Raw genomic sequence first — 14,029 nt, forward strand, 5'->3', positions numbered from 1 at the left:
GGCCCTGTAATATCGAGGCAGCATTTCCCTGGACAATTCTGCCCATTTTGCCTTTATAAAGCCTCAGCAGCTGAGAGTAAGTTTGTGATCCACTAAATTCTGGAAAGGTTTGTAAGATATTGATCACCTTTTGAAATGCCCCAGGTTTCTCCCTTAGGGAAAAAAACTTCCACTTGCCTTGTTTTGGTTTCAAGCATTTCCCAGGCCCCGGGCACCAGTTGGAGATGCTGGGCGCCACTCCTACATTGACCAGGTGATTGGGCTTAGCGCTGCTCTCATGCCTTTGGTATGATGTGCCAACAATGGGCAAACACCCCTTTCCCCATGTATAGGGAACAAGATCTGTGGCCTCAATCATAGCCAGATAAGGGCTCCACTCCGCCATGCTTGTGCTGGGGGAGCTGCCCCCATCCAATTTCAAGGTCTGAGTTCCAGCAGGCAAAGTAAGGCCCTCATTTTTGCAAAAATCGAGAGGGTCTCCAGTTTATGCAAAATGGCCTGATTCCAGGAGTCTACCCCCAAACCCAGCACCTCACCATTTTCCCCGTGGTAGGTTGTGGTTCACAACAGCGCTTGTTAAAGTGCAGCTTCCTTCAGTCAGATCCGTTTATCGCTAGTGGGATTTTCAAAATATAACTTGTGCACTTTCGACCTATCAGGAGAAAGTCTAAAGTTAACAGAGTTCTTTGGAAAGGCAGGGTACCCTTTTGGAGAGGTCCAGGGATGCCTTTGGGACAGGTAAGCTGTGCTTTGGGATTGTTAAGAGTGGACATGAATGTGCATAAAAAGTGGATAAACTCATTGGACCTGTCTGTTAATGTTGTAAGTGCTGTAACAATTGAGTGCATGCTGTAGTTGTGATTAAGAGCATCCGATACAAATTCGGGAAAGGTTAGGGCAGTTATATAAGAACCAGTTTCCACCTGTGGTGGGTGCTGCTGTGTAGAAGGAGAGAGTAGTCTGCACTTTTGTTATACTGGGTTTTGTGAATAAACCTATATTGAAGACAGACTGGCTTCAGCTTCCTTTGTTAGATAGATGTGTAGGGGGTGGTGTGTGTGTCAGTTTCACCTCTGACTTCTGAGCAGTTCGAATCGCTCCCACTCCCTGGGTTCTAGACCTTGGACTTATTTGGGGGTTGTGACAAAGTGCAGCAGACAACTGGTTTTGGTATAATAACAATAATACTTAAACTACCAACCACCTTATTAACTAAAACACCCAAACTTAACAATCTCAAAATTAAATAACAGAAGCTATGTACATCCGCCGCCCATCCCCGGGCGGTCAGGTTAATCCCTGTTTGGGCTACAGCACACTACTCCCTGCGGTGTGGCCGCCCTGTCCTGTACCTTTGGTCCCTCGCAGCCTGTGGCTGCTGGCTGGGGATCTCTGTCCTCAGATTGATCCCTGACTTGAGGGGCTGCCCTTTTATACTGGGGAGCCAGTGACCACGGTTTCTTTGGCCGTGGCGTTCGTGGGTACCTTCTAGGGACTCTGGCTGGTGGGGATTTTCTGGCTGGTGGGTCTTCAACCCCAGCCGCTGGCTGGGGATTTCTATCCTCAGGCTGTACCTCTTCTAAACCTGTGTCAGGGGCAGGTAACTCTCTGCCCTCAGGTCCCACCTTGTCTGAGTCCCAGATGAGCGGGGGAGTGTCCCAAACGGTGGGTGGGATGGCCCTTCCCTTAAAACAAGCCACTGCACCTGCTTGTGCAGTCTGTGAGTTTGCTTCTGCTGCAGGCTGAGGATTTTTATCCTCAGACCTTGCCCCAACTGGCTGTTCCCTTCTCTCAGATTTAAACACATCACATTGGTTCCCTTTCCTACCCATGACCGCTGCTATAGGACGGGATCCATATGGGTCCCAGAAAATGCCTGTGCGGGCACCCTCCTTAGCTAGCACGTCGGCCTGCCGGTTGCCCTCACTCCGGGGTTCTGCGGAGGAATGGGCTTTCACCATATGGATGAAAACCTCCCAATTCCTCCCCCACTGCTGCTGGCTCTAGTCAGGGTTGTGGGTTAGATGGAGCTGATGGTGGTGGCCGCTACCTTCCCTGGGCCAGTCAATAAGGTTCTCATGGCATCCAAAAATGACTCAATGGTGGCGGGAGGGATTCCTGTCTCTGCCTTTTGGGCTGGAGTTGAGGAATTCTTTCCCTTGTTATCTTTCCAAGGATTCTTACACTCCTTCCTCCAGTGCCCATTCTTCCCACACCCATAACAGTTGAGCTTTGTGCTGGAAGGGTTATTCCCTTCCTGATGCCACTCCTTCCAACCCTGGCCGGGTTTCATTTCATGCACTTTCCCTTTAGGTGGGTGTTCACTGGTTCCTTTACCATTACGGTAAGCTATGGTCAATGGTCTGATCACTGTGAGTTCGGTAGTCAGGGGATTCTTTGGGTCAAGCCACATTCCTGCCGCGGCCCTGACCTGTGGCAAGCTGTTTTCCACCAGGCAACGGAGCCAGTGGGCCCACTGATCCTGGTCCAGGTTAGGCGTCCCACTGCATGCGCTCCTATACACCGGCCACAACCTGTCTGCAAAAGCCTGCGGGAGATCTCCTACAAGCTGCACTGTTTTTTCCACCCGGGAGAAAGGACTTCCCTCATTCATCCCCATGGCCTCAAGAACTTCCTCCTTGAGCTCCCCATAATCACACTGTCCCATCTTACATTGGTCAGAGAGGGACTGGAAGAGCTTACTCTCCAGGGAGAATAGCAGCATTTTGGCCTGTTCAGCATCATTGCACTCGTTGATGCTGCTTGTTACACTTCCCTGAAGTGGACCGAGGGATCCTCATTTGCCGCAAGTTTAGTTAAATGGCTTACCATGGCCCTAAGCTGTTGGCTGCCGTGGGGAACTACGAGCTGGTTTTGGAGGGGTCCCTCATCCCCGTTATCAGCGGGCGGGCCAACCTTTGCTGCTGGGCCAGGCATATCGGCCCCAGTCCCAGCCTCTCTTGCTGGGGGTTTTCCTCCTCAGCTTCTGCCCCTAATTCCACCACCCCCCCGCCCGCCAGATTTCGCTAAAGCTTGGTGCCACGGGTGGTGGTCGTGGGCCCTCCTGCTCCTCAACCGGGTAGTCCCTTGGCACTACCTGTGGTGTCTGAACCGTCCTCCCCAGGTTCCCTGTGAAGTTGACCTGGGCTGCACTAGGGCTTATGAGGCACACCATCCCTTTTGCCGTCCTTAGAGCAAGGTTCAGACTCTCTATCTGCTTCTGGCAGGGGCCATGGTCTGCATCCTCAAACCCCAGTGCGCTCACTATTTTATAGGCTGCCTGTAAGCCTTTTACTTTCTCCTCCTGCTCTCTTACTTGTCTTGCTAGGCGGGCATTCTTTTCCCGCAACCCCAGCTCAATGTTCTTGGCCTCGGTGACCCGACACTGTAAATATTCCTGCTGGGTTTTATGCTCCCTCACTAACTGCACCCTTTCCTGGTTCAGAGCCTGCAATGCTAACAGTAACTTCTCCCCTGCCAGGGCCTTTGTTTGGACTTCCAGGGCTGACTCCCAAATCTCAGCTGCCTGTGCTTCAACGAGCCTGTCCAAAAGCTGGATCTGTTTCTTGAAGCACATCGGCCAGGCTGCCTTTTCTATGGATTTTTTATGATCCTTCCCTTCTGTCCATTTAGCTGCAGCGTCTACCGGGCGCCCAGCCTTTAACAGATTAGTGACCCATTTTTTCCCCATATTCACCTTACTGAACACATAATTTGAAATCCTCTCTTCCATTACAGTTCTCTCTTCCAAATCAGTGTCCACTGCATCGCATCCCTTTTGCCAAGGTCCTGTCGCGGTCGCCATTATGTAGGGGGTGGTGTGTGTGTCAGCTTCACCTCTGACTGCTGAGTGGTTCGAATCGCTCCCACTCCCTGGGTTCTAGACCTTGGACTTATTTGGGGGTTGTGACAAAGTGCAGCAGACAACTGGTTTTTGGTACAAGAAAAACTGAGTTTATTGAAGTCACAAATGAACTTATAACATTAGGATTACACAGAGATTATACAGACTTACAAAGTACACTTAGTTAAGAATGGGGAACACACGGCATGACGAGGGAAAAATCACGCTACTAATCCCCTTACCCTTGTCCCACCCCCAAAACCTAACTAAATCGAACTAGGAGAGGTCAGGGATCATGCTCACCAACCCAGGTTTCCTTGACAGTTCGAAATGCAGCCAGGTAAGCCGGTTGCAGTTTTGGGGTACACTCTTTGTGCCCTCTGGGGCCTGCCGTCCCCACGTGGTCCTGGTCTGTGGAATCTGCGAAGGTTCCTCAGTTGGGTGGAGGGCGCGGTTGTGGGTGGCCGATCTTCATGGAGGGCTGCAGTTGCGGCCTTGTTGTCTTCGGTTGAGCCTGCCACCCCGTGCCCCTCGCCGTGATGTTGCCTGCGGGCCTGCAAACCTCCAGATCTCCTCCCTGCTTGGCTCAGCTCCCTGCTTAAACTCGGCTTCAACCGCTCCCAACTGCTCACTGCTCTGTGTCAGCTTTCAAAACCGCTTACCCTTCTGCTAGCTGATTTCTCCCTCTCCCTCTCATAACTGACCGGGCCAGTTATACTGTCTTTCGAATTTCTTATCGGATTTCAAATCAACGTTAGTTCTTTGTTTGATTTTGGTGGGCTTCCCCAGGTGATTGATGTCTCGTTGTTTTTAATGGGCTCACATGATGTTTATCATTGTCTTCCTACCTAGTAACTAGTTTTGAACTGAAAGCCATTGTATGTGTGGAGTATTGATGGGTTTGCATAATTGAATTGATTGTGCCTTCCTGCCTTAGTAGTTAGTAGCGATTATTTATGCAAGATTTTGATGGGCTTCAGTTTCGTGTGAGGTGAAGTCTTTCTCTGGATTGATTGTATTAAAGGGAAGAATGCGTATTCTGTCTCCTCTCATTGTCTGGTTTCAGGAAAAACAATCCACACTGCACCCAATAAGCCCGGGCATGTGCATCCCCAGGCCTTCATGGGCCCAGCCTCCTGTCTGCAGGGTTTTACACTTAACTCAGCAGCTTAAAAGTCCAAAAGTCATATCCTTGTTGATGATATGAAAAATGTGGGAATTTTGAGAACCCTTCAGATGTTCAGTGATTTAACACTTGTCAAGGTAGCTGTCGAAGCTCATTGGAGCTATCAAGCTGTCAAGGGATTTAAATCTCTTGGCCTTTAAATTTAAAAAAGAAAGTAGGCTGCCGGTTTAAGAAAAATTAGTCCTTGCTATTTCACTCTGTTGACATAAGCCTGAGGGTTATCATTTTAGGATTTGTGCTGCATGACTGATTTCATAACCTATCAGTATCACAGTAGGGTGCCTGTCAGTTCACAGTTTGATTGACAGATCCAAGTGGTTATAAAGTCTTTGTGAGGCTGTGAATACAAATGCTTGTAAGGGATTAAACGGTTAGAGGAATTTATATGTAGTGAATGAATTTTTATCAAGTGTGTTTTTTTTTTGAAACCGTGAATTCATCGATAGACACTTAGAGCTTTATTTCCTTTCAGCATTGGTCCAGATGTCTGCCCATGGTGAGTACTGGGTGAATTGACATGGAGAGTGTAAGGGAAAAGGGTCATGGGTGGGGGACACAGGTTATCATGAGTTAGCACTAAATTGGCATAGGGCCTATAAAGGGCCACAGTTGGGTTGAAGGGCATAGGTTGGCCTGGACAGTATGAAGGGCCATTGGGGTTGTTAGAGGGGCATAGTTCAGCATGAGGATATGAGAGGCCATGGGGGGGGGGGGGGGGGGGGGGGGAGCATGAGGTGACATGGATTGTATGAAGGTCCATAAGAGGTGGGTGAATGGCATAAGGTGGCATGGGTTGACATGGATGGAGTGTGTGTGGAGGGTGAGGGATAGAGGGCTGTTGTTTGTTTTATTGTTTATTTTGCAGCTGGGGCAAAGCGGCGGACCTCAACGATCCGGCATTCGCCCAGCCAGCCTCCACACCCGATAGCCCCTGTGCTGCCTCTGAACTGTTTCCGTGGGCAATGGGCACAGCTCCTGTTAACACCTGCACCCTACCCCAGGAACAAAAATCTAACCATCTGGGGCACTTTTACCCGAGTCTGATTCGCGGAGCTGGGAGTTTTCCTGATTCTGGGCTCCTGACCCAGAAGCTAAAATTTAGGCCTAATTGTTGGATATATCACAATTGGGGTCAATCCTATTCTCCCTGATCTCTACCTATAATTTAATATTTATGGGTAGGATATCAGGCTGATTTGCCCCTCTTTTCCCCCCAACCCCCCCCCACCTTCTTCTCCTGGGGATATCAATGCCAAATGTAGCATCTGCTATAGTGTTCAATCGTTCTTCTGTTCGATTATGTGAGTCTGGTCTCTGATCTATGAACTAAAGTAAATCGTGCAGCTAATGTTAGGAACTAGAGATAGTTCTAAGTTAAGTTATATGTGTATGTGTGGGTGTTAGGAATAAGCCACAGCCTTAAGTTTAATTTATCTGTTGTGTGTGTGTGGGTGGGGGTTTTGGTCACTTTAGAATGTTGCCTGCAAGCCTCTGGGTTTGTTCGTATACCTGCATTTTAATGAGGTCTTATGACCCTTGAAGTGGTTTAGGGAAGTTAAAACAAAGTAGGAAAAACTGTGCTGTTGCATAGTAACAGGGGGCCCATGGAGACACAGGGAGAAACAGAAAAACAGTTTGATTTCAGTTGGTTGGAGCATTCCATAGAAACTGCCAGAGCAGGCAGGAAGGGAGCTGCAGGGAGCAGGTTCCAAAGAAAGAAGAAAGCCCCAAAAACCAGGGAGTTGGGCAGAAGATGGTAGACAATGACAGGAAAAGAACAGGCATCTAATCTGGTCTTGTTCAGTGCAAGTGAAAGTAAGGAACAGAGGAAAAGGCTCCAAGTTAAAACACAAAGCTGCGGGGAGCAGAATTGAGGCAAAGTGGGCTTGCGAGAAGGCAGGAGATCCAAGGAGACACCCGAAGGTTGGTATCTCCTTACTACGGACCTGTGAAGCATGTGTTCTGTTGGCTCGGCTGAGTATCTGAGAGAGTGTGTGGAAGGTGAAGCTTGAATGCGCGTGGCGATCCAGGGGAGAGGAATATCGGAAGGAGAGTTCAAACCATTAGACTGTTGAAGAAGCCAAAGTGAAGGAGTAGCTTGGGAGAAAATTTCAAGGCGAGTTCTTCGAGTGGAGAATAGAAACCCTCGTGTGAAAGACTGAGTTCAGAGACCGGTTGGCTCACGGTGTGATAAGCGTCTGGAGGGAGTTGATGAGAGATCCATAACATCTGCTTTGGGTAGCATCTATCACTTGGTTTCAGAGCGCGATGTGTCTGACAACAGGTCACCTATTGGTTTACATAGACTGTGAACTTACTGTGAACACTAGAGTATAAGATAGATTTTGTAACTTGTGTTATTCTTACAAATCAATATATATCTGTAAAGGTATAGTTGTGGGTGAAGGAGTAGTGTAATATAGCTTATCTATTGTTTAATAAATGTTTTATTCTTTTGTTAAAAGTTCATCTACAGCCTCCTGTGACTCTGTTCAGTAGCCACCGTCCATGTTTCTAAACAAGAAAATAAAAGTTAGGATCTATCAAGCCAGGTTTCACCCTGGGATCTGACTTGTCCAGTTATAACATCAGCTGGGATCATAACACTAGAAGCTACCAGGTGCTAAGTTGGGGAAGTATGAGTGCAGACATTTTGCGATTGCAACGATATTTTAAAGCACTGTAAATAAACCTGTTGCACACACTCAAACTAGTGTCATCTCTGCATTGCTCGGCAATACATAAAATATACAACAACCAGCAAAACACAATACCTGCATCCTCTTTGTTTATGCCTCGATAAAATAGCTGTTGATTTATTTGGTCATGGGCAATTGGATGTTTTTTATGTTCAAGTAATCCAATGCATTCAGTACACCTCTAAAGTGACTGTAGCAGAGTGTTCATGCATTCCCAAGCTCCTATGAAGTGGTCAGATATGGATTCTTACTTACACTTGGAATTTCCAGTGTTGTCTGAGGAGAAGTGAAATCTTTACCTGGAAGCTAAAATATTTAGACAGTGAGGAATTGTTGCTTACCCACCTCGCAAGTTTCATAGGAAAGCCTTGGGGAAAAGAGCCCTCAGTACAGATATGGTCTGTCACACGTAGAAACATTGAGGGAGAAATTATGCTCCATTTGTTCATCTTGTGGGCATAAAATGGGGGTGAAAGTGACCAATATTACGGGGTTACATCCCGCTCCAAAAGAGTTCCTGCAGCACCATACTAGCTCTGAGGATATTCGGGCATCTCTGAATACCCATTCAGAGCCATCTGAAATGGGCATTAGGCCTCTTGCATATGCTAATGAACGGTATAATGCCTGTTTCAGGACTCCTCTCAGAAACTCGTAAGCACTCAGCATGTGCCAGGCATGCTATCCTCAATTTTTCAGTTTCTTACTGTGGCCTAACCAGCAGCCCTTAATATGGTAAGTCCTTCAATTACCTTAATATAGAACCAGGAGAAGCAGGGATTCTACTTGGGCTTAGCTGCTTTCCTAATTGAAGATAGAACCATTCTCTGCTCCAAGACCATCGCCTGCCAATTTCTCTCGAGCAGTTCTGTGACACAGGACTCTGTGCTCTACGGGCTGTTCCCAGGGACACACACCATGACAAACATCAACTGCAGCTGGAGGATCATCAACTTGGTGAAAGATGCTCTTTGGTCTGCCCGAAACTTGTTGGTCTTCCAGCACAAAGAGTTGTCCCCGACCGAGTGTTGCGGACTGGCACATTCCAAAGTCCAGGACTGCGTGCTGAGGGACGCACTAAAGCTTGGGGCAGCTGCCGCAAAGGCGCAATGGGGAAGGGTCGCTGTCTCAGACCTTTCTGCCACAGTGCACCGAGGGACTGGGAACTGTTTAAATCCCCTTGGGCTGTACAGCTCAAAATGAAAGGCTGTAAATGATTGTAATATTGTTTGTACTGATGCACCTGGTGATACATTTTGCAAAAGTTGAACCGGATTGTACCCTTGTAATGGTGTTTTTGAAATGGTTTGGAATGTGGTTGAAGATATTTTATGAATAAAGTATATTTTTGCAAAAAAAAAATCGCCTGCCAATTTCTCAAAATTTCAATAATCCTTTCAGTTTTTGCACAATTTATTTTATTTTCTCAAATTAAAAGCATGCGAGTTAGATAACTGCAATTCAATGATGTCAAATCCTTCTCCTAATCTACTGTCCTTCTATTCTTTCACATTACTCCAATTCACTTGTAACCCGCTCCCTGTTGCCCCACTCTCCACCATTGCCAACCGCCATTTTCTCTTTAAATGCCATCTAACCACCTGCCACAACTTCTCATGGCCCTATACCTAATATCCTCTCTCTCAATACTAATTACACCTAATTTTCAACCCAACCTCTCACTGGGCAGGCGGGGGCAGACACAGTAAATCCTGAAGGCTGTTTCAATACATAATTTTGAGGAACAACCTAGTCTCTCAAAGTGCTGGCTTGAATTATGCAAGAGAAAACGTTTCTGAATTAACATCTGAATTTTCATTTTCGCGGCACTTTTGAATAGCAGAGCACCTGCCTGAAACATGATGGGTTGGAGAAAAAGAAGCTTTACTTTCAGATTGTTTTTTTTTAATCATATTAGAATCAGACGTTATGTTTAGGGTTTTGCTTTCAGTGTGGAGAAATGTTTGACACCGCAATGAAGTTGGTAGAATCCAGATGTTTAGATGAAGTGCAACTCATGTGACTTACTGTTCATCTGAGTTTAACTCTGTGCAAATAATTTTTTGTTTCATTTGGTTTCCTTTTATAGGTACAAGATGAAACAGAACTGAAACCGGAACTGAGTTTTGAATATCAAGATAGCCAAGGTTTATGGCAGTGGATCACGATTTACACTCACCAGGTTGGTGCAGCACTGGCACTTACAACAGCATGAAGGGTAGGAAATTAGACCAACTGAGCAACACTGTTATCTTTCTCCAGCATGTTTGTTCTCAATGTGGTGCACAATTCTCCTGGAGCTTTTGCCTGTATGAAATGAGAGTGTCTCTCCTTGTTATTACATAATATATATAAATGAATATAATGAGATATTTTAAATATATTGACTTTCATTAGAGCACTCTCTCTTCTAAGGGTTTCTTTGCTTAAAAATTATTGCATGAAATGGTGCTTCTGAACATCAGCGTGACAAATTATTTAACAATTGAACAATTTTTTTTTGCTGGGAAAGTGGGGCCTTTGATTTCTGGGTATTTCAGCCCTTTTAACCTTGGCTTGGCAGGTCTTGTTTCATTGGGTGTCACTGGCAATGCCAACATCCCTAATTGCCCTTAAGGTCGTGGCTGGCTGCCAGCTTGAACTCATACAGTCCATCTAGTGTAGATTCACCCACGGTGCTATTAGGAAGGGAGTTCCAGGCTTTTTGACCCAGCGTCAAAGGTGTACAGTGATGTTTTGCTGTTCTGGGGTGCCTGGGACAACCAGTACTAGCATCTGCCCAAAATATGTTGAGTTGCTGACTGCAGAAGTTTGGCAGCGGTGGACAGTGGGGCCAGTTAGTCAGCAGAAGCCCTGCCCCACTGCATTTCCAGTTGTGCTGCAGTTCCCCAGGAATTTGTGGTTTTTCTCACTGCCCTTTAAGTAATAAAACATCTTTGCACTTACTGAGTATTTTCCACACTTAATTTATTATCAAGAGTCTTTGGCCCACTTATAAACATGTCCGTCGGTTTGGGCCACTCGAGTAGTTACAACATTGAGCGGACACTCATCAAATGTAGGATCTTATGTAGGATCTTAACTAGCATTTCTGAAAGGCGAATACAGATAAAGGAGGCCATTTGGCCCATCAGGTTCATCCTTCATTCCTACCTGGCTTTGCCCCTTTGAGGGGCTAGTTCACCAGGTTTGATTTGGTCATTGGAGGGACGATGAAAAACCACCTCTAAGCAAGCCAGTTCCTGTATTGTTCAACATAACCACAATGCATGGGTAAAATAACAAACCAGCACTGACCATTCAAATGGACATCTCAACAACCAATAATCTGAATGGAGGCTTTTCTTCAACCTCCAGAAGTGAGAGCAAATGAAAATAGGTTTGGGAACTTCAATATTTTATTTAAAAAGCCATTTATTTTCTCAAACATTACCCTGCTGCTTCAATAAATTTTAAAAGGAAAACTTCTTGCAACGAAGTTCTTCTACTCTGCTCCTTTTGAAATTTGTTTGCCAGAAACGGTTTTCTTCATAAATCCTTCATTGTGTTTTTTATTTTCTATATCTGCAAGAATCATGAATTCGCCACATGACACTTTCAAATTATCACTATGACTGTGTTCCCCTCCTTTGTTGTACTACTTCATTTGAGAGTGTAGGACAGTCTGAGTTACAAATTTCTACACGGTTCCCAATTCCCTGCAGTAGTAATAAAAATATTAAGAAATATTTTGAGGTTGGGCCAGCTTTTACCTGCTGCACACACTTTATTTGTAAGTGCTCTATATATTGGCACAGTGAGATTATAAGAAATATTGGACAAGGTTGGGGGTGCGTTGTAGTGAAGCTCAAACAAATCTGCCCCTCCATTTAGAAGCCCAGCCGTTCACTAAGAGCAAAGGGACAGGAGTAGGCCTGTTTAGCCCCCTGTACAGCAAAAGAGCTACCAAAGCTGTTAATTTTATGGGTTTGTATTTTGGTTTTTTTTGCCCCTTTCTAAGGTCAACACACATCATTCCTAGCCATGAGCTTGGGCAAGCAACCTGCTCCTCAGATCCATCGATGGTAATTTGAAACTGCCTATTGGAAGGGCAAGAGAAGAGCGAGAGAGGCAACTGAATCTGTCTCTACCACTATGTGGGAGACACCTGGCTTTTTAACTCTGATTCAGCCATGTTGCAGCATAATGTGAATAATTACACCTTTTAAATGCACGAATGGGCATTCTGCCATTCCATACTGCAGCGCATTGGAGCTCTCACTTGCTGTATAGCTTGTGATTTCGCTTCTAAACAACACTTGTTTTTAGATTAGCAGAGTGGAGCTCTCTCCGTATTGAAGCACCAATCCACAGTGCTAATGAACAGGGAGGTTACTAACTTCATTCTCCTCATCCACTCGACTTAGTTTCCATTCTGAGGTGTGCCAGGTGAAGAGATGTTGAGTAAAACTGGGGGTTGAGGGGGGGCGTAGGGCGGAATATAAAAGAAGGGAGGGCAAGGCAGTGAAAATTGGGAATGGCTTAGTTGAGCCACACATTGCAATTAGCAAATGGATAAGTAACTAGTGATGGTGCCATCAGTCCTGTAGTGTATGTACAGAGATATGAACCAACAGCAATTTGTTTTTGTCATAACTATTGATAATAAACTTTTGCAGGCCTTTCTACTTAGTAGATGTATACAAGAGATTGTAATAGAAAAACTGAAGATATCAGAGGGATACACAGAAATGGTAAGTATTGAAATAATGGGACCAAATGCATTGGGAAAAAAACGCACGTTACACACACCTTTACTAATGTACAAATCAGCCAGAGAGTTTGGGGGCTCAAGTGACATGGCGTGAGTTGCAAATCTCCAGAACCCGCTGGTTGAATTACGTCAGTTTGCTTTTTATTTCATGCAAACAACACCTCATCCTTAGCCTCCCTGTTATTTTTAAGAATGTGCTAAGCATGCACATTAATTTCCCATTAAACCCACCACATGAATAAATCTGATATTTAATGGTGAAAGTACCATTTAATGGTGTGATAATTGTCAGTGTAATGCCATAATGGGAACAATTTAGTGCTCTGTTACATTCCTGCGTGTAGTAAATTGTTCGAGATCTTTAAAACGTCAGAGTTTACATTTTTAGATTTTTTTTTTCCCTTTGTCTCTTTTCCTCTTGCTTCCAATCCTTCTTTCCCTCTCTGTTTTTAATTCCGTCTTGACTTGACTCTTATTCACTCTATTTCCTTCTCAGTCCTCCCTCAGTTTCTTTCTCCATCCTTAAATCGCATTGGTTAAGGAGACAGACAGTTGCCCTGTTCGCAAAGATCCTAGCTTCCCTGTTGCCTATGCCACACTGTTATCAGCTCACACTGCCAGCAAGTTACAGCATAAAATATGTTTGAGGCTGCAGGAAAATGTATAATTAATGTCATGCGCAATGTCATGCCCTGCACCAGCAAGATCGAGCCTATAGTTACAGCAGGCAGATACTTGTTACTGGATATGCAAAACTTCCTGTTAAATCAGGGAAATGTGTTATCTGTGTTGGTGCAAAACAATATTTTTCCATCCTAGTTTGGTAAATTTTGGATACTAGGTTTGCTATAAATGTAAAATCTGTAAATCGCCATGGTTTGGATTTTCCTCTGTATTTACGTCCAGGTGCATCCATAATCTGGTGCAAGCAGATTAAATCGCTTAATGATTTTGGTTTTAAGTGATTTACGCGCTTAACTACATTATGCCTGAGTGTTCTTCATCATTTATCTGTCCAACTATCTCCATCCAAACTAATCTTCACCCACAAGACTGGCCCTGCCAGTGATTCTGAAATATGTGTTTCCTCCGATTGCGCTTGAGGTGATCGCTGGACATTATGACTAAATTTTCAGGCACAGATGGCCAGTAAACAATTTTTCTGGTCTTTTAATTGCAACCTTTTGAGCGTTTTGAAAAATGTTATCCTCACGGATACCTGCTCTGTATTTTCTGTTTCAGTGCATTTCTATGGGGCAAATAAAAGTCACATTTAAAAATTGAAAAGCTTCCTGAGGTTTTTAAACCTGCTCTGCCTGAAATACATGAACGATGGTTAAGTGATTTGAAACTTTAAAATCTAAGACCATGCTGGTTTCGGCTTTGAGCTAGGGCTGTTTCCGCTGATTTCCAACCGTTTACGTGCATTTGAAGCTTTTGTGTATTCTAATGAGATTGTCTGGATAAGAATATAAGAAACAGGAGTAGGAATAAGCCAATCATTACGATCATGGCTGATCTTTTCCCTCAATTCTCGCACTATCCCC

At 45.1% G+C, this 14,029-nt stretch overlaps 2 protein-coding genes across 5 annotated transcripts in view; one reads left to right on the forward strand and one right to left on the reverse strand.

Annotated features, from left to right (window-relative positions):
* Window positions 1-14,029, reverse strand: part of LOC144679535 (sperm-associated antigen 1-like) — a 503,898-nt gene that overhangs the window by 201,512 nt on the left and 288,357 nt on the right. The gene's annotated exons all lie outside the window — the stretch shown is intronic.
* LOC144679537 (sorting nexin-31-like) overlaps window positions 1-14,029 on the forward strand; it is a 122,720-nt gene that overhangs the window by 96,343 nt on the left and 12,348 nt on the right. For both annotated transcript variants that reach the window (XM_078540031.1, XM_078540030.1), the window contains exons 11-12: window positions 9,819-9,911; window positions 12,388-12,462. In XM_078540031.1, coding sequence (XP_078396157.1) covers window positions 9,819-9,911; window positions 12,388-12,462 — 168 coding nt within the window. The remainder of the gene's footprint in view (window positions 1-9,818; window positions 9,912-12,387; window positions 12,463-14,029) is intronic.

Source organism: Cetorhinus maximus, chromosome 4, assembly GCF_964194155.1.
Source record: "Cetorhinus maximus chromosome 4, sCetMax3.hap1.1, whole genome shotgun sequence".
Taxonomy (NCBI): Eukaryota; Metazoa; Chordata; class Chondrichthyes; order Lamniformes; family Cetorhinidae; genus Cetorhinus; species Cetorhinus maximus.